Genomic DNA, 20,841 nt, shown 5'->3' on the forward strand with positions numbered 1-20,841 from the left:
ATGCCCTGGATGTAAATAAGTATTTGACCCATTATTTAAAAGACATAAGGTGTTATTATTTATAAAGTCTTCAATCTTCTTTCCTTTTGTATTGCAATGATCACTGCCCCACAGCAAATTATGACTATTAAAATCTCCCATGAGTATAAAAGGAGATGGAAGTTGATTTACCAGATCATCCAAGTCTGTGCGCATCAAGTTTAAGTCTGGAGGAATATAAATGGAGCATATAGTAATGGTTTTATGCAAAGTTAATCGTACTGCTGTCACTTGTAATCTGCTATTAATACTAATAGGACTATGAATTACATTGTTTCTTACTAGTATTGCCGTACCACCAGAAGCTCGCTTGTCATTGGGACCAAAGGTGGCAAATACTGTAAAATTTTTAAAAGAAAAGTTATAATCAGTTGAGAGTTGTATCTCCTGAAGACATATTGCAAGGGGGTCGAAATTATAGATTAGGACTTTGATTTGCCATTGTTATTTTAGTTTGTGGTCACATCTGATTTCTTCTTACGTTTATGGATGGGCTCTAAACTGTCAACAGCAGATTGCACATCAGCACCGGCCAAGAGTACAGTCTTCTGGCTAATGTCACTCCATCAAAATGACCATGCTTTCATGTCCAAATGATTCCAGTGATCAAAAATTCTGTTATCTGGTGCACAGTTATTGAATTTAGTTCAAAGTGATTTATAATTTATTCACATTCTGTATTTGGGATATGTAATGGAAGCTACAAAAACATAAGATGAAAGGATTTTGGGATATCCAATCAGAAGCATTAGCCTATGTTTTGTTTTTGAAAAAAACAAGACCCCATGGAATCCAGAATTTGGCAAATTTTGGATACATAAATTAAAGCACAACTGCACACTTTATCAAATCATTATATGGACTAGTGACTACTGTTCAGTTTCTTGCACAGACCAATCGTTTTGTGTCTTTACACATCAGTGTATTGTCATAAGCTGCAGGGTTTAATTTGGTTTGTCTGTGTATGTTTTTTGGAGTGTATGTTTATATTATGCTGCTGATCTGTGTCAAGATCAGCAGCGTAATACACAGTAAATAAATAAATCCACTTGCTCTCTTGTCTCTTCTGAGTCTGGGACTCTAAATAGTGTTCTGTGCTCGTCTGTGCTGCTAATGATAGAACAGTTAGCATGCTTTGCTCGAACTGTTGCCATGGCGCTAGAACTGGTACACTGTTGTAGTTTGTGAAAACAGGAATGATGTCACCGTGAGTGAAAAGTGCAGATAAAGTGGCGGTGATATTATAATAAGATCCCTTTCCCACGTCACAAAGGCAGAGAAATCTGACACGCTGGTTTTTTTTCAGAAACTTGCAGAAAAAGGCTTACAAAAACAAAGTTACTGGGTTAATCTTTTTCACGTTTCCTGGGTTGGTAGATGCACCAGGGCCCCGATTATAGCACTTAAAACCGAAAAAAAGTCTTAAATGGTATGTCGCCTTAAAATCATAAAATACAGAATCCAGATAAAAAATAAACAAAAAAAAAATAAACAAAATTAACACATAATTTAACACTTTTTTTTGAGCAATACATTTGCATGTAATAAATGTTAAATGTTTTTAAACGTTTATGAATTTCATTATTTATATAGTACTGTGCCACTGTCTTGTGTTGTCTCTTCTGCTCTTTTGACATCTTTTGATGGGTTGAGTAAGATGTTTCAAGTTAAAAATATTTCTAAAAAACCCTCTTGTGATCCCTGCATTTGTTCCTGTGAACCGACATCCAAGGTCAGGTTGACTGATTAGACCCAGTGATTCTCCCACTGCGTGTGGTAACAGTGTGTCTCAATGGAAAACCGCAGCAGCAGCAGGACGCAGATAGCTGCTAATAGCTTGTTAAAGGGGGACGTTTTCACTTTTTCTTTTAGGTTTCTGGCACTAGGTGTCTGCCAGCTCAGAAATGCTTAAAAAGAAAACATGCAGCCAGTTTGTTATGGGCTGTCTGAGACCGCATCCGATGTCCACTATAAAATGTGTGCAAAAAAACAGAACACAAGAATCATCCCCAAAAACTACCCATGTCTCTTTTTGTGCGGATTTGATTCTTGGTATTCTGTCTTTTTCTCATTTATTGTTTTTCATGAGAAAATTGTGTGTGGTGTGTGTGTGTGTGAAAATGATATGTCTGTAAAAAGTAGATAACATACAAATACATCTTCTCTCTCAGGGGAACCTGCTATAAATATTCTTATACTCTATACTGTTTCTCAGAAGCTGCCCTACTCCATATCAAAGCACAGTGCGAGTCCTCTGTCCTGTTACAGTAAAGCGGAGACAACTTTTTTCTATTAATCTCCTAGTGTACAATCATTGTTCTTGAGACTCAATACAGTGAGTCCACAGCGCCCCCTACTGCTCTATCAGTCAATATAAAATCTAGTAGTGGTTCTTTGTTTGTGCTTTTGTGTGTGTGTGTGTGTGTGTGTGTGATTGCATTGAAATCATCACTCATGGTGTTTTGATATGGTTCTGAAAGATTATATGGTTCTGAAAGATTACAATGTTCTTGTGCCATTTGAATGCTGTATGAGGTGTTGATCCAAAAATGAAAGTTTGCTGAAAATGTATTCACCCTCAGGCCATGCATGATGTAGATGTGTAAGTTTGTCCTTCGCAGCACATTTGGTGAAATGTAGCATTAAATCACTTGCTCACCAATGGATCCTCTGCAGTGAATGGGTTACCCTGGTGAACGCAATTTTATGGATAGAGGACTCATATTTTACCGGGCAACAATAGTTTTAAGTAAAAAAAAAAAAAAAAAAAAGTGTTAATGATGTATTTGTTCCTTTCAGACAAACACCTTTTTACTTCACCAGAAGTCAGTTGATGGACTGGAGTCATGTGGATTACTTGTGGATTATTGTGATATTTTTATTTTTTATTTTTGTATTAGCTGCTTGGACTCTCATTCTGACGGCACCCATTCACTGCAGTGCATCCATCGGCGAGAAAGTGATTTAATGCCAAAACTGCTAAAAGTTTGAATTAGGCTTTACTTTACTTTGAGCAAAAGTATACTTTCTTATTGTTTTCTTGTTATTTATGACCTAAAATATGACCTGGACATGTTCTTGCAGCTTTCAAGTGATTCACTCAATGATTCACTGATTTGGACTGAACTAAAATCTATCTTTTGTTTTAGTATAGAATCACATTACACACCATCTATTGATATCACCCATTAGATATCCCCCTTGTGTTTACGGTCTTTAACCAGTCTGTATCTGCTGTGCATTATGTTATATAATGATGATCCCACTAGGTTTTTTTTTTTTTTTTTCACAAAGTGAGAACACTGGTATACAGAAGATCAAAATAAAAATATTACACCAAAAATGACTAACACTAGAAATATGGTACCTATTACATTTCCTTTCAAATGTCAGATGATAACTGTATTGTTGCGCTCAGAAAGCACAATGCTATTCTGTATTAATGCATATGGGGGTGTTTGTATTAGATTATGCTCCATGTTTGAGAGCTTTACTTGTTTGCCTGCGCATAACCGCAGTAATGGAGACAGTGCAATTATGATTCACCTCCTCCTATAGTTTTTATGCAATAAAAGCTGAAACATTTGAAGATTAACGTGTCAGAGATTTCTTAAAACTGTGTCTAGTAGTGTTGTGTTTGAAGAAAAGATGCAAGTCGTGGCCTAATGGTTAGATATTTAGACTTTGGTTGTGGGTTTGACTCTAAGGTCCAGCAGGAATTGTCAAATAACCAGCGCTCCATTTCACCCTCAATACAAGGACAGAGGTGAGACCTTGAACAACTAAGGCACCGTACCTTCAACTGCTCAATGGGTGGTGCAGCAATGCCCATGCTCCGGGTGTGTGTTCACTACTGTGTGCATGCACTTGGATGGGTTAAATGCAGAGCACAAAATCCAAGTATGGGTCACCATACTTGGATACATGTCACTTCACTTCCTTTACTTATATAAACCATTGTTATAACTATATTGATTTAAATGAGCTTGACACTGTTCATTTCTTGTTGTCTTACAGCAGATATCCAGCCTAGTGTTGTTGTTGTTATTAGTGAGAGTATCATTCAGGGCATCATTTATTGGACTTCTTTCATTTATTTTCCACTCGACATGTGGCAGAGCATTACCTTAATATTTTAATTATGAATATTAAAGCATGCATCATCAATCAGTTTTGATAGAATTTTGTTTCTCTGTTGTTTTAAGTCACATGTTTTCATCCAGGTTGGAAAAACTTCCTCTTCTGGAGTGTTTCATCTTTGACCAGTCCTGAAGGGATAATTATAACAAAGATCAGTGGCCACTTCTGTATCATGTTAAATCAGGAAGAGCAGCACTACAGATGAGTTTGATTGTCCATGATCGTCACTGTCAGCTTCAGGGTGATTTTCTTTTAAATGTTTCTTTAATTGTTTTGCACTACAGTGACTCCCATTTTGACATTTGGTGAGACTAACCATATTTTTCAAGCTTAGAAATACAATTGATTGCTTGTACAATTGCTGCCATTACTGTACAATAACTGTCCCAAGGACTGTTTAGTTTTTCTCACCTCAAATGTTAATGACAGCATTTCAGTGATTAAATTGATTGATTTAATATTTATATGGACATTTTATTTTTTATTTGCTGCTTGAGAAACTTTATCAATATTGAAAACAGTTGGTTAATACTAATACCACAATACCAATTTTTTTTTTCATAACTTTTTTTTTTTTGTGAACTGTTTCTTTGACATTATGTGGATAAAAGCCACCACCAACCATCACCAAACACAGCAAAGAGATGATAGGGATGCAGATTTATGCCCACACATTTGAGTTTAGGAGGGGTTTTCTGGTACTGAAGTGTAGGAGGTTGATGCTGTATGTTTGATGTTTTGCATACTCATCCATATTACTATCTCTTTCCCTCTTCTTCACTGGATTCATTAGTTATGCTTGAATGTTTTTTCAATAAAGAATAAATGTTAAAAGTATTGGTTTAAAGACATCTGGACCTGTGAGAATGAACCCTTTGACCTACACATGCATGTTCATGAATTGAGTTTGTTCTTTTCTTTTCTGTGTTGTAAATAATAGATAAGCTGTCGTGACCAAGCAAGGCTTCCCTCTACCCACTCAAATAATGGTAGTTTCTGCTGTGTGCTTATAAAAAGAAAACCGATAGCATAGAAAAGAACAGAGCAAGCTAGGGTTAGAGGTCTGCTTTTGATAATTGTCTAATAAATGATAAAGGGGTGCAGAGCCAGTGGTGGTTTTGTAGTCAAACATCAATGCCTTGAAATTTATGCAAGCAGCTATTGGTAGCCAATTGCAAATTGATAAAAAGATGTGTGACGTGAATTCTTTATGGCTCATTAAAAATTAATCTTGCTGCTGCATTCTGGATTAATTTTACGTTTGATAGAACTGGCTGGAAGACCTGCCAAGAGAACATTGCAATAGTCCAGCCTGGACAGAATAAGAGCTTGAACAAGGAGTTGTGCAGCATGTTCCGAAAGAAAGAGCCTGATCTTCTTGATGTTGAATAAAGAAAATCTGCAGGACAGAACATTTTTAGTTATGTGGTCTGGGAAAGTCAGGTGATCATCAATCATAACTCCTAGATTTCTGGTTGTTTTTTAAGGAATTATGGTTGATGTGCCTAACTTGATGGTGAAACTGTGATTAAACGATGAGTTTGCTGGAACCACAAGCAGTTCTGTCTTGGCCAGGTTGAGTTGAAGGTAATGGTCCTTTATCCAGCAAGAAATGTCTGTTAGACAAAATGAGATGTAAGCAGCTACCGTCGGATCATCAGGATGGAATGAGAGGTAGAGTTGAGTGTCATCAGCAGAGCAGTGATAGGAAAAGCCATGTTTCTGAATGACAGAACCTAATTATGCTATGTAGACAGAGAAGAGAAGTGGTCCGAGAACTGAGCCCTGAGGCACCCCAGTAGTTAGATGCTGCGACTTTGACACCTAACCACTCCAAGATACTTTGAAAGACCTATCTGATAGGTACAGTATGACTCAAACCACTGGAGTGCAGTTCCTGAGATGCCTTTTGCCAATAGGGTTGACAGGAGGATCTGGTGGCTAACCATGTCAAAAGCAGTGGACAGATTCAGGAAGATAAGTACTGAAGATTTGGAATCCACTCTTGCCTTGCTCTTCAACAACTTAGAGCAAGGCAGTCTTGGTTGAATGTCCACTTCTGAAACCAGACTGGTTGCTGTCAAGGAGGATGTTCTGTGTGGGAAAGGCAGAGACTTGGTTTAACACAAGCAAAAGCAGCTGCTGTGTTTCAAAAACCAATGCAATGAAATTTCATCAAATTACCTCTTTAATTTGATGGATCTGACTGGGTCAGAAACAATATCGGCACATATAATGGTGTGAGTTTTGGGTGAACTGTCTGTTTTTCTAAACAATGAGTGACAGAGGGCTGAATGTCTGTTTTGACACAGTGTTGAAACAATTGCCCACTTCACCTTTAAGGCCCTGTCATATGACTTGTGTCAATGTTCTCTAATTCACTAAACTTTAATCCAATGTCAATACCATATCATGACATTCAAAGAAAAAATTATGAATTGCACAATGTCAAAAAAAGAATGCCTTATAAAATACCCTGTCACGACGCTATCTGCAGTATTTTACATGTGAAGGCCAAAGCAATGCGTGACCTATAGGTGACTCATGATTGATCACAGGTATATATATTCCACTCCAGAGATCCTGTTCTGGTTTCCATCATGATAGTCCATGTTCGTGTTAAATTATGTGCAGTCTTTCAACTTTAAACACATGCCTAGCTGTGTGGAGAATAGGAGTGGAAAATGGTCAGAAATCCAGTAAATGACACAGAAGAGAGCGATAGCAGAAAGGTGAATGGGATAAGGTTAGCTCTTGTTAGTTTCAGTTAAGGGCCAGAATCATTAAATCTTCTTTTAAGGTTCTGGAAGGTGAATAATTCAGGTGATTTCTCAGAGGAGGAAGAAAACAGTACCACACTCTCTCCTGATCCCCTTCTCTCCCTATTGCTCTTGTGCATAAATATTACTTTAAGATGGGATGGGAAGTTCCTTGATCACTTTGTTGTCCAAGGTGTTTCAAACATTTTTATAAAATTGAGTTTAAAGCAGCATTTCACAGAAATGTATTTTTTTATTATTAAATTAGAAAATAAAAACAAAAATAAAAATGTTTTCGGTAGCTCCTCATTTAAGGGTAAACAAATTGTTGATATTTTCTTTGACAGATTATTATAGTAGTGTTATTTTCTGTGACAGATTCAGATTGTTAACACTGAACATTAAAATAATATTTTAAATAAATGTATTCTTGTTGTTGTTGAATTTTAAAGTTAATAAAAAAATAGTTTAAAATAAATTTATTAGCCTATATTATATATTATGGGTAATGAATGGTTCATATTTTGGTTTTGAGAGTCCGGACTCCCCAACAACAGGTTGACATGCATGCAATGTCAAAAAACACTCATTGTTTTATAATATTCATTTATTTTTATCATATTTCCTGAACGATTAGCTCAACGATTAATTTTTCTAAACCCCTCCATGTGCCTCTAATCTACGGTGATTGGTCTGCATCATGACTGTAATGCCTGATAAAGCAGCGTTTGTGAGCACATCATTACTGAAGAAACGGCTGTTTTAACCGCTCCAAAAAGTGGCAACTAGTGTCAAAGAATGAATATGCATTTTCATTCATAACAACTGAAAAGACCAACATGTGGGCGGGGAATATTCTAATGTTTTGTGTTGATGTCGCCATGAAACATCTTGGGATTAGTTTTAAAATCGACTCGTTTCAATGATTCAGAGTCGACTCCTTTTGTGAGACAATAACTTTATACACTGTGCACTTTCTGATTTAAACTTTGCATGATGTTTTTATTCACTTGGAGCTCATTAAATGTAGCTATTTTTTTTATAAATCCATAATAGGGGCACCCTAAGGTAGTTGTTTTTTTTGTAAACCTATCTCCACATGCAACGATTAACTAATTGTTGTGGTATTTTGACAGATGAAGAAATAGCAGTATTTTAAAAGAAATTATTTTTGAAATAAAATACAATTTCATTAACTTAATATAATTCTATTAATATTAAATTATTAATAATACTAATATAATTAAATAATTCACAATTATTTTCTGAGGTTGCCATTTCTATGTTTTTCCTCATTTAAAATCATTTTTAGTTCGTTATCTCTTGGATAAACTTTCATATTGCTTCGGTTACATTTACAGATAAAGGGGGTTAATATGTTGGAGTACAGCGACGCAGCTGTCAGAATCAACATCATTGCTGAGATTTATGTACAGTACCAATGTGAAAACTAGAGTACAAATCTCTATAGGGCAAAATAAATGAACTGCAGCACCGTGGCTGTCCCGCGTGGACAATGCGGGAGGATACCGCAGAGTGTTTAGTGGGAGGGGAGAGCACAGTTCAGGGGTAGAGGAGGCGCACGACACATCGAGAGCAGTCGGTCACTATCAGCTTTAGGGATGTAGTCGATGCGGCTTGAGCTCCGTCTGTCCGAGCTCGTCAATATGAAGAAACATTCGGCCCGGGTCGCGCCGCTGTCCGCCTGTAACAGCCCGGTGCTCACCCTGACCAAAGTGAGAGGTACGTGCGCAACACGACTCGCGATTGTAGGGCGATTTGCTTTCCTTACGCGCACTTAGTCTGCTCTGTTGCTTTAAAACAGTCTATGAAATTTAAATCGAACTATAGTGCATGCGAAAAAATTGCATAAAAATAAACACCGAGAAATACCGGTCTCCTATGCGCATCACCAGTACAGATGTTTCGTTGTTCTCTGCGCCTTTTAAGGTTGGAATATTAATATAAACAGATCATTGTTGAGGTTACAGTGCATCAGATGCTAAAACATCTGAATTCGAAAAATCCTAAAGACATATGATTTTTTGTTGCTATCATAATTTAGAATCAATCCAAATAGTTTTATATCTCAAAGCATTTAAAATCCTAGTGGATTTCTGATTGTAATTGCTTCAAAATTACCACGAATATATATTTCTGATGAGGTGTTAAGGCTAAGATTATCTGATTATCTGTTATTTTCTTGAGGATATAATCTGCTGTTTCTACTGAGACACAGCAAACAAGTCCTTAATTCTAGACGATGATGTAAAAAGTGCCTCTACTTGTTAATGCAGACAGAAACTTATATATTTTTTTGAAACTCCAATATTTTTGTACATTTCACATGCTGTTTGTATGCATAGAACTGTCATTAATTGACCCCCTACTTCACTAAACTGCTACATTTATTACTTTACATTTTCCTCAGGTTTTGTGGTCTGTATCAAACTTGTATGAGCACAGGAGAAATATCAGCAGTTATTGTGAAGATTTGACTCAGAACATTGTGGCAGGCAGTTTTGTCATACCCTGACATTTCATTTATGCACACTTCATAGTATGAGTAACCATCTTCTCCAAGGGTCCAATCTGAAGTGATGACCAGCACCAGCTGGAGAAATGGACTACAAATCAACTCTGACTCACTGATGAACTCATTCTTCTGAGACAGATGCGCGCTTGTTATTGGTAATCACTATTTCTTTGGATAGTTTAATTGATTTCTTTTCACACATATTGTAAATTCACAGTATATGGACTGTTGATCAAAGTGTCTGGCTCAGAGGCGGATGTAGAATATAAAGAATCTGCTATACTCTGGACTACTGTATGTTTGAGGTGGGATGTTTGACACTCATTGATCTTTGGTTTCAGCCTTGGCTCAGACCCAGCGGTCAGTGGTTTAGGCCTAAGATTACTAAAAGCTTTATGCTGGCAATTCAGAGATTTGTTGGGCCTTTTGGGCTTCCTTTGAGGTGAGATACTGAAATTCAAGGGCTGTTTCTTCGTCCATCCAATAGAAACCTGAATGTTACACATTTGTTATGAACAACCAGTCAGTAAATACACAGATGCAAGTCTAACGAGCACAGTTATTGATTTATTTCTAATTGTACATAAAAGAAATATGACTCGCAGTTCAGTGAGTGAGTTATTTGTGAACATCTGTGAATGATTCACTGACTGATTGAGTCAGATTCAATCCACAAATTAACTGAATAACCCATTGAATTCTTTTGACCGAGTCAATTAGTAAGAAACTGTGAAAAGGTGTTTGTTCGCAAATCAGGCGTCATGGCTTGCGCTGTGTTTGTTTTTGTTTGCAGGAAAACACTGGTCACAAACAGTTTCCCCGACTGCATGTTAGATCACTGTTGTACATTTGTTCTTTTCATCTTCACATTTGGAGCCCTGTATGTCCAGAAATCCCCAAGTTCAGTTTTAGTCAAAGCAGAATCCATTTTATTTAAAAAGCAAATTGCTATATGGAGATATACCGTGTTTAGTTATTAGCCTACTTAGAAGTACAGCTTGAACGTTAAGCCAGAGGAATCTGAGAACATGAGCCGTTTCTCCATCAAACACTAAATGTAATACAGGGTGGCAGAAGTAAGAGGCTGTAATAAACCTGCAGTGAGTCATTACACCGATGTGACTCAGATGCCTTCACTGCCAAACTCTGTCTGTTCACATCTTGGCTTTCATAAGAACTCTGCGTCCCTGTTTGGAAGCCAGTGGGCTGTTTAAATTGGTTTTTGGTACATATCCAGCTATTTAATTGAAGCGTTTTAATCAAATATTTCACAGCAGTCGGGGCACAAAACATCTATGTTGTTGTGAGTTGTTTTTCTGTCTGACATTAGTCAGTTAGATACAGAGCTTCAGTCTAAGAATAACTTGCGTGTTGCTTGTGATACGTTTGTGTCTGGATGCACATAATCCTGACTAAGAGACATTTTGCATGAGTGGGAAACGGGTGCTTCTGTCTCTTGTTCAGCTCTACACTAGTTAGTGGGAGAGATCTCAGCTTCACTTCAGATGTTTACATTTTCTTTCTTGATTTAAAGATATTAAGAAAGTCTTTGCTTGGGGAAATTATTATTCATTTCATATTGTCTGATATATTTTCATTCCAACAGTAAATTATAAGCTTATGTACAGAATATATTTAAATACTACATTTTTATTACAGACAGTATTTATTTTGTATAATGCTTTAAACATCTCCGATCGATACAGAGTAGGAGTGATTCATTCATCGTTTGAGCGAATGATTCAGTGGCTCACTAACCACTTGTAGTGTTCATGAAGGAATCAGTAAAGGCCTATTTGAATTTGATAATTGATTCTGTCAAAAATACAGTCACCAACTACTGGAGTTTTACTATATCAATCTTGAGTCTATTACTGCAAATTTCTTTCTTTCTTTTTAAATGCAACCTTGATTTGTTTATTCAAGGAATTCATTTTTAGTTGTTTTTGCCATAATTTTTTCTCTTTGAATGAATTCTCCCGATCTCACGGCATTTCGTACATTTATTCACAAGGTGGCTTATTCGTATGACCACACTCGTACAAATTCATACGATTGTTGCCAAACCGTACGTATTATACGAGTTGCACAATTCGTATGAATTTGTACGAATGACCTACACCTAACCCCGCCCCTAAACTTAACGTCAGTGGGGTCATATAAAATCGTACGAGTGAGGTCGTACAAATTCGTACGAATAAGCCACCTCGTAAAATATGTACGAATTGGTCGTGGGATAGCGTTGACTCTCCTGAAGTGTTTCTTATTTACAAGAACAGGACTTTATGCATCTAGCAAGACAGCATTTTATTGATGGCACACTTGTCTCAGTGTTTGCAGACTGAGCTGGATTAGTATTGTACACTTAAGTCGAAGTCTATCTGTCAGATTACTTGGACACTTCACACTGTCAGTACATTAGTAGTGTGGAAAGCTCTGTTTGGGGAGACACCTGCAGCACTAGCTCATCAATTAGATTCAGCAGGGACTATTTTGTATTGATCTTGAGCAGGAATGCTGGCGTGACTCCAGTCTGCTCTTTCTTCTGCAGGATCTACAGGCTGCGGTGGAGAATGGGACATAGAGGGGTTGGGATAGACTTTAAGGTGTATATGAAAATATTATTTGGTTACCCCAAACTGTTGGTAGTTGTATGGCAGTTTCCAGAAAATATTGTTAGTTGTATAGATAGTTGTCACTGATTTACAAAGAGTTGTTAGATGAGTCACTGAATTAATCAATGAACAAGTATCTGTGGTAAACAGATTTAAAAAGGAATCAGTCAGTCAATTAATCAAATATACAGGGATGATTCAAAATCTGATCGGACTACAGTTCATTTTTACATTATGTTGGTGAACGAACGGGTGAATAACCTTTCAAACAAAGTAATTCATGTTTTTGAACTAATCAGTGAATAATAGAACGGCTCATTCATAATGTATGCCCACCAACTGGTGTAATGATGTAACCTACAGAAAGACCCACTGAACCAATCTGTAAAAAAAAAATCCACACGACTGGATGCCTCTGATGCTCTGTACTAGTACGCAGCCACACACACACACACACACACACACACACAAGCAAACAGTGGGCAGCTGGCACGGTTATACTTCTCTCTGTCATGTCCATGAGCCGTGAGCAGGGTCACAACAGAGTGTGACATCTCAGGCATCTGTTCTTCTAGCTGGACACTGCAGGATTCACTGACCTGCAGCACCAATACACACACACACACACACACACACTCTAAAGCCACTTGTTTTCATGGACATCTTTTGACACAAGCACATGCAAATGTCTTCCCAGCTTCGCAGAATGAATTTGCCAAGTAAATATCAAAATGAAATATCTGCATATGGTCTTAATGTGATTAGAATGTTTGGACATACTGTAACAATGTGTTTAAATGAGTGTGTCTTGCTGTATATTGCTGAATAATGTCTTTCTTTAATTGCATATGGAGAGATTGTCTTCTATACAAACTTGGAACAGCACTGCCACAGAGCCCAAACAACGAGCTAGAAAACATATGGTGCTGTCAGCATTAATGAATGGTAATTTCTGAAGGACTTTATCATGCAACAGAAAAACATCTGCCACTCTTATCAGTTCTGGACAGCTTGGGAGTTTGGCATTGGTAAGATTTATGCATTTATTTATTTCAAATAAGTCTTTTCTGCTCACCAATACTGCATTTAAAGAAAATCAGTAAAATAATATTTAAAAAAAATAATAATAATAATAATAGTAAAATTATAGTAAAATATACAATTTCTGTGAATGCAAAGCTGAATTTTCAACTTTTTCAGGATTTTTTAATAAAAAGAAAATCCAAAAGAAAAGCATTTATTTAAAATCTAAATATTTTGTAACATTATAAATGTCTTTATTGTCAAATGGCTGAATAAAAGTAATAATAATTTGTTTTAAAATAATTTTATTCACTAATAATAATTTGTTCAGCCATTTGACAATATTTTGTATTAATGTATCCTATTTTCTCTAAATTTCTTTGTAGTCAGAGGAACCATCACATCAACACTGATTTTTCCATTTTTGAGTTAACAAAAATCATTCAATCAGAGTTTTAAATTGATTCAAGGAAATGAATCGAACCAATCGTCAAGACAAGGCAAAATAAAAAAAGTCCATTAAAATCATTGATGGCATTGTAACTGACAGCATGCCTCTAATCATGGTATATTCCTTCAAGGATATGTTACGCATATGGCTGGGATAAATGATTATTTTTTACACTATTAATCTAGCGATTATTTTTTCGATGCATCGATTAATCTAAGGATTAATTTTTTCAGACCGATCCGATTTCGATTATCTCCCCATTATTTGACTACTAACAATTTATACATGTTGATTTACATATCTGAACGAAAAAAAAAAAAACATGAATTCCTTAAAAGGTGCCATCTGTCATGTCTGGCAAAAAAAAAAAAAAAAAAAAAAAAATCAAGTCATACTCCACATTCCATACCAGATGGGGGCAGTATGCCTCAATAAAGTGAATTGGTCTACTCTAGAGTAACAAATGAGAAACGGCATAGTCTCTATGCTCCGCCCCTACCTTCACAACAACCCTACAGCCATAGCCGAAGCCTAAGAGGACGTTTTGCCTCCAGAGGAACGTTTGGTGATGTCAAGTGATATTGAAACATGACATCTTCAAGCTACTCCCCTTCACCTTTCCCAGTCAATATGTTCCTATTCGTTTTGTTCATATTACATTTTGAGTTGTATATACACATTATTTGAATTAAATTAATTTGACAGACAGCATTCTGTCAACATCATTGGTAAACATCAGACAGCTGATCAAAGCTAGCTCCAACCAACGTAACCAGACCTGCCAACTCTCAAGCATTCACCGTGAGACACACGCAATTGACTTTTCACACGCTTTCACACCACACATCAATTTTCTCACGCACAGAAAAACCACGAAGCAAAGAGGACACGGAGACCAACAGACTAGACAGAGCAGGTTAGTTATGAAATAGAACAACGGGTAAGTTATAGATACCTAATTATCAAACGCAGCTACGATTAGCCATCGCTAACATTAGCACGTTTATCGAACAGCCTTCGATACATTTCTATGTTATAACTTCCCGAAAACAAATACACAAACATATAAAACAAACTTCTAGCGAAATACTAACAGCATCTAACGTTAGCTTACCAATCCAAAAGAAATGTTGCAAGTTCGGGGTGGAACCTCATTTCTTTCAGGTTCATCAGTTTTATCCAGCGACTGAAAGCAGTGCTGATGTTTACTCTGGTCCTTTTCTTATCGGATTTGATTTGTGTTTCCGAGTGCGGTTGTTTCCCTGTAGCGGGTGACGCTCTCTTCCCTGAACTGAAATGAAGTAATGTGCTATACTTTCCACACGATTGACATCAGGTTCAAGTTCACGCCCACATCTGTGCGAGTTATTAGTTTATTGCAGGTTGGCTGGTGGTTATGTTGCCGCATACCGCCTCCCATGGCCGAAACTAGTATTACGACACCTGTCGGGCCGGGGCTAGTAATGCTAATTAAGGTTGATATCTCTGCAGCACTATAACTTGCCATTTTTTAATGACATCATCGCCCTTATTTCTTCTCATTCTTTTGATGCGTGTAGGTCATGTTATGGATAATTTTACTTCAATTTTTGCATATGGCACCTTTAACATTGCAATATATGTTTATTGCTCTTAAAATTACAAAATAAAAGACAGACTAAGAATGCATTACTTTGCACTTGTATAGAGATAGCATTCAATAAAACCTTGAAAACACATAGCTTACTGAAACAAGCTTACTGAACACATAGGGCCTAGCTTACTGAAAAAAGTTCTGCTTTCAGATGAAAATAACAACAACTTGATGTCTAGCATTCAATAAAAAAGGTCACCCAAAATACTTGTTTAGAGCAATTGAAAGAATACAGTAACCAATGTAAACTTGAGGGCTTTAAGCTAATACAGAGAGTGCTTTTCCAAAAAAAATAAAAATAACAGTGGGAGCCAGCAGCCTGTCATTGAAAAAAAAAAATATATATATATATAAAAAAAATAATCTCAGAATGCACCACGTGAAACTTTGGCGTTCCACCCTTTTTCTATCGTGTCTAATGATTTTTGTTAATATGCACGAGAGAGAGAGAGAGAGAGAGAGAGAGAGAGAGAGAGAGAGAGAGAAAGAGCCCAAGACAGCGTTCGTGTAGTTTGAAGACTGTGAGTGCACGAGCGCGCGTGAAACTTTGGTGTTTCGCCCTTTTTCTATCATGTTTAATGATTTTGATTAAAATGCACAAGGGAGAGAGAGAGATCAAGAAGCACTCGTGTTGTTTGAAGACTGAGTGCGCGCGCAGCCGGGGTTCTCTCTTGTACGCGCCCTGACAGGCGCAGCAGTCATTCTATTCTACATCACTCACCGATCAAATAAGGCTTGGACAGCCGCCAAAAAAGATCAATGCAGAAAAACCCTGGATTGGTTATATAACGTTGGACAGAATGTTGATCCGGACATCGCATATATTCAGCGCACATAAGGTAAACGTTTTGCAAATGTTTTTTAGAGAGATATAAACAGGTCGACGAATCGATCCGCATATTGTGCGTCAACATATTTTTTGCGTCGACGTCATCGATGACCCCAATGCATTGTCCCAGCCCTAGTTATGCATCTAGGGAAATCCACTAAAAACTGAGCCAGAATCCATGGGATGCTGCACTGTAAAGCTGTACCACCATCACCCAGATGGCAACACATTCATATTTTATCTCTAACAGTTTGAAGTCATGCACCGATGTCCCAGACACGCTCACGATGCCATTACAAAATAACATGGACCTGCTCCGTAGTGCGAGTGTGATCGAGGAGACTGTGCTCTTTCATGCTGCTTGAGCTCAGTGCAGAGTTGGCACTACAAAGAACTGGCACTTATCAGCAAGAGAGATCTGCACTGCAGAGACAAACAGAGGAGGGAAGAAAGCTACCAAAGACTATGTATGCATTCAAAAAGAGATAGACATGGGCAAGGAAAAGGCTCTGGATTTGTGTGCAGTTATGAGGCATATGTGACTTTAAAATAACACAATTTTAATAATTAATTATCCGCTATGAGTTTAGCAATGCATATGGTCACATCATTATGCTAGAATAGGGAATTATTGGGATAATCCTGTGCATCTGTTCTACAATAGGCTCATATTCTGTGGCAGTCATACAGCTGTACCAAACAATCATCAGACCTAATGTCTTCCACAAGACAGCTGCAGTGCTTTAGTATCAAGATGCAAACATAGTGCACCCCCCCCCCCCCGCCCATTTTCATTCCAGTTAAAGTTTATTTTTGTGTGTTATTGTAATTATTAGTAGTAGTAGTAGTAGTAATTGTCTATAGTTTTTTTTTTATAGAAGCTCTGCCACAGGTTTTAAAAAATTAACCACAACTTTTTATAATTCAGACTTTTCAAACAATTTTGACTTACAGGATATAATCAGAGGATTGCAAGAAATAAACTGTGTTAACGTGCAGTTCTGCAATGAAAAAGTCTGAAATTAGAAAAAGCAAGAAAAATAGCAAGAAAACAGTCTGAATTGTAATAAAAAGTTGCAATTACGTTTTTTACTAAATTCATTGTTAATCGTTTAAGTTCTAAACTCTTAAAGATTTTTTTTATTTTAATAAAAAAAACATAAAAAAAAAGGGAAACTTCCCCTAAAAAACAAAACTTTTGAGCAATGGAACGGTTTCACGGATGTTAAAAAGTTCTTTTTGGAACAATAAAATGATGCCAATAAAGACACTTTTTAAGAGCGTTTTAGTTAACTAATCGTAGCTGCAGATCCTATCATGGGTCATACATTAAGACTCTCAATTAGAGCCTCTAGGCATATTTTGGCTAATATAGGAAATAGGGTGAAAGACAACTCATTAAATCTTAATATTTTTTTTCCATAGGTTATGGGTTCAGATTGTGTCCTCATTAAACCAGAACCTACCGAATGGCATTCCCTGACACTCACTGTCACAGTTTTTGCTGAGTCTGGGTCGCAGAAGTTCTGATTGAAATCAGTCACGTCCTCGAGGCTGAACTTTCGTGGCATTTTCAGACTTTGAGCTCTGACCGCTGCCCTCATTGCCGATGCACTTTGTCTGAGCTCCTCTTGACACGTCGATTCATTTTGAAATGCTTTTTGTGAGAAACACTCACTGGCCTGATTCAGCATCAAGCCTCTGTCGCAGGCCGATTTTAATCTTCCCTGTCAAAAAGAACTGTTATTTGAAGCTATGGTGCCTTCAAAATAGCCTTTTCAGAATTATTCATGCATAGAGAAACAAATGCTAATGCTACTTTTAAAATTGGGGACCCTATCGAGTCACATTCCAATAGTAATTATTACGTTTACAAACTTCTTGATACCAAAGACCCCTGAAATCTGTGATTCTGAAGGATCAGCATTTATCCTGTTAACTGTCTCTGGCCAACCAGCAGGCTTACTTGTTATTACATGTCTATAACAGTAATTCAAATTAAAAAAAAAAGTTCAAAATGTTTTGAATATAAAGACAAACTGAAAGATTCTGTGTTTGTGAGGCAGTGCGAACTAAAAAGTCCACGATTCTGATATCATTCGTTATTGTTGTTTCTTGTGGTCCATTGGATGATCTCATTCTGATGGTAAAAAAATAAAAAATAAATGGCTATTCTCTTAACTTAGTCTTTCAGAAATTACACAAGGTTTTCTTTACAACCTTTTAATCATTTTAAATTTGCTTTGACGGTCAAAGACTTAGTGAAATTCTGATTCAGACTCCATCAGTGACTGAAGACTTCCTTCTGAAGACCTTCTCTTACTGTTAATTACACAGAGTATCCTTGCAGAAACTTCATTGATGACAACATGATAAAAGTCACATTAGCATCTCCTTCTGGCAGCCGAATCATGTGCTTATTTTCTCCACATTCAGCATTGTTTTGAATGCATTGTGTTTGTCAAGTCCTACTCTTGTTCAAGTTCCAAAGGACACATGGACGACTCAAATTTCCAGCTCAATTTATTTTTATTGTGGCTTTGTCAGTTGATTGGTCTGTTCGTTAAATTAGGTTGTAAACCTTCAAAAACAGAGAACAAATGTTACCATTTCAATTAAACATTTTAATTAACATTTATAATGAATTTAATTGTTTACATGTTTAATTAAACATATGTATTCTATGGTGAATTAGTCATTTCAGCCTTTACGTGGAATAAAGAACCCATTCAACAAGTCAATGCTGCAATGTGTCACTTAAACAATCTACACAGCAATTAAATTACAATTAAAACATAGCTTCAACATGTTATACAGCATTCCAAACACCATGAAAGTAAATATAACATTTCACTGACCATTGGCGTCTTTGAACTGAACCTACAATTGAAGTTGGAGTGTCTTCTCAGTGAAGTTTGTTTATCTGAATGACTGAGGAACTCCAGGTTTTTAACAGGTTATCAGTGAAAATGACAACAGGTGACAAGCAGCCAGATTGCTGCTGCTGGTGCACTCTGGGAAATGTAGTTCTTGGACTCATTCCTGAGATTCAGCTCAACAGTGTTAATCAATATAGCTCTGGTTTTGGCTGAAAAGTGCTTAGCTTGGTCTTCTTTGGTGTAGGAGTTGATTGGTTGATTAGAGTTTGATGATCTAGCTAGCTGACCAATCTCTGGAACATAAGAAAAAGACTTAGGTGAGATTGAGATGAATTTCACTGGAACTGAATTTGGACGCCCTAAACCAGTGGTTCCTCTGAATAAAAATAATATTAATTCCTCATATTTTACTTTGGGTATTTATTTATAATTATTTATTTATTTTCTGTTTTCTAACACAGTGCAAATTCCTTTACAATTTCTGCTGAGCTTGTGTATCGAGGACTGTATTTGTGATCATGTGTCTTCAGAGATTTTTTTATCCACATCATACTGATTATCAGTTTCCATGGTTACTACACACGTCCACTGCTTTTAGATAATTACCCACGTGTTAAATACACAATGATAGAAGCAGTTCATTATGAGGGGACTGTGAAGCGGTGGTAGGTTTGAAAGCATATACAGTGCTGGCAGAGTGCAGTGACAGTTTTATATTCAAGGGCAGCTTCACAAAGCCTAATGCACACACCTTGAACAGTTTGCATTTCATGGGTCATTTATAGAGGTTTGAGACTGAGTCCCTTGAACATTCTGACATAAAAAATACTATAGCAATAAAAAGTATTGTTTATGTTTGGCATTAGACTAAAATGTAAGGTTGAATTGAGCAATGAAGAAATACTTTTAATTTACTGCGGTGTATGATATGACAACAGCCTCCACAGCGAACGTGTGTAAATACAGATTAGTGTACGCTTTAGTATCAGTTTACACATACAACCTCATGTGGGTGGTGTAATTTTACTGTGGGTTATTTGATTCCTTCTGAATGGAAACTGTAGCTTCTGTCAACAGAAACTGATCTATCAGTGAACGTGCGGTTATGTTGAGCTCTGGATGTTGATGGCTTCTCTAGGCACATCTCTAGGGGCGCAGGTACATGAAGGCTAAGAGTTTGGTGGACTGATGAACTATGAAAGCAAAATCAGGGCTCTCTGCAGAAAAAAAGAAAATCTTACATAACACCAGCAAATTATTGAGTTCGTTCAGAGAATCTCTTTGGGATATGGATTCTAAGAAAGCTTCTGTACTTTGGGAGAAAGCATTATTATGATCTCTTAAACTACCTAAACTCCTAGTTTATGGTATAACAAAATGTTTTATTATATAATTCTTGTGTTTTAGCAGGTGCTATCGTCTTACAGTCTTTACTAAGGATCTGTCTGTGTGGAATATCTCTAGGCTGTTGAGGGTGTCAAGAGAAAAATCATCTTTCACTTTGAATCACTTGCTAGAAAGATTAGGATTCAGGCTATATTGTGATATTATTAGGCCTGCGCATGGATATGATGATCGAGCTCTCACTGTCTTTCATTTGAAATTGTACTCTGCTAGTGTCTGCTATGCCATGCGTCTTTAAAAGTCTAGAAAATTAGAATGATCTACTGTTAAAAGACCAGTTAATTAATATTAGATAGTATGTAATATATGCAATGAAAATGGATGTTAGGAAAGATTTCCATTTCAAATAAAGGCTGTTCTTTTAAGCTTTCTAAAAAGGCATCACTGTTTCCACAAAAATATGAAGCAGCACTGTTTTCGACTTTAATAATGGTTCATGAGCAGCAAATCAGCATATTAGAATGATTCCTGAAGAATCATGTGACACTGAAGACTGCAGTAATGATGCTTATTATTCAGCTTTGCAATACATT

General features: G+C 36.8%; 1 protein-coding gene across 7 annotated transcripts in view; it reads left to right on the top strand.

Moving 5' to 3' along the window:
• Positions 1 to 20,841, top strand: part of LOC113112276 (putative thiamine transporter SLC35F3) — a 49,693-nt gene that overhangs the window by 19,449 nt on the left and 9,403 nt on the right. The window contains exons 1-3 of one of the 7 annotated variants that reach the window (XM_026277688.1): positions 8,546 to 8,681; positions 9,523 to 9,629; positions 12,944 to 13,117. The exons of 2 other annotated variants lie outside the window; for them this stretch is intronic. In XM_026277688.1, coding sequence (XP_026133473.1) covers positions 13,057 to 13,117 — 61 coding nt within the window. In that variant the 5' untranslated portion in view covers positions 8,546 to 8,681; positions 9,523 to 9,629; positions 12,944 to 13,056. Of the gene's footprint in view, positions 1 to 8,313; positions 8,682 to 8,708; positions 9,630 to 11,615; positions 13,118 to 20,841 lie in introns of those variants that run through there. 4 more of the 7 variants (XM_026277692.1, XM_026277689.1, XM_026277687.1 and 1 more) reach the window with 4 other exon arrangements.

The sequence above is a fragment of the Carassius auratus genome, chromosome 13 (assembly GCF_003368295.1).
Source record: "Carassius auratus strain Wakin chromosome 13, ASM336829v1, whole genome shotgun sequence".
Lineage (NCBI taxonomy): Eukaryota > Metazoa > Chordata > Actinopteri > Cypriniformes > Cyprinidae > Carassius > Carassius auratus.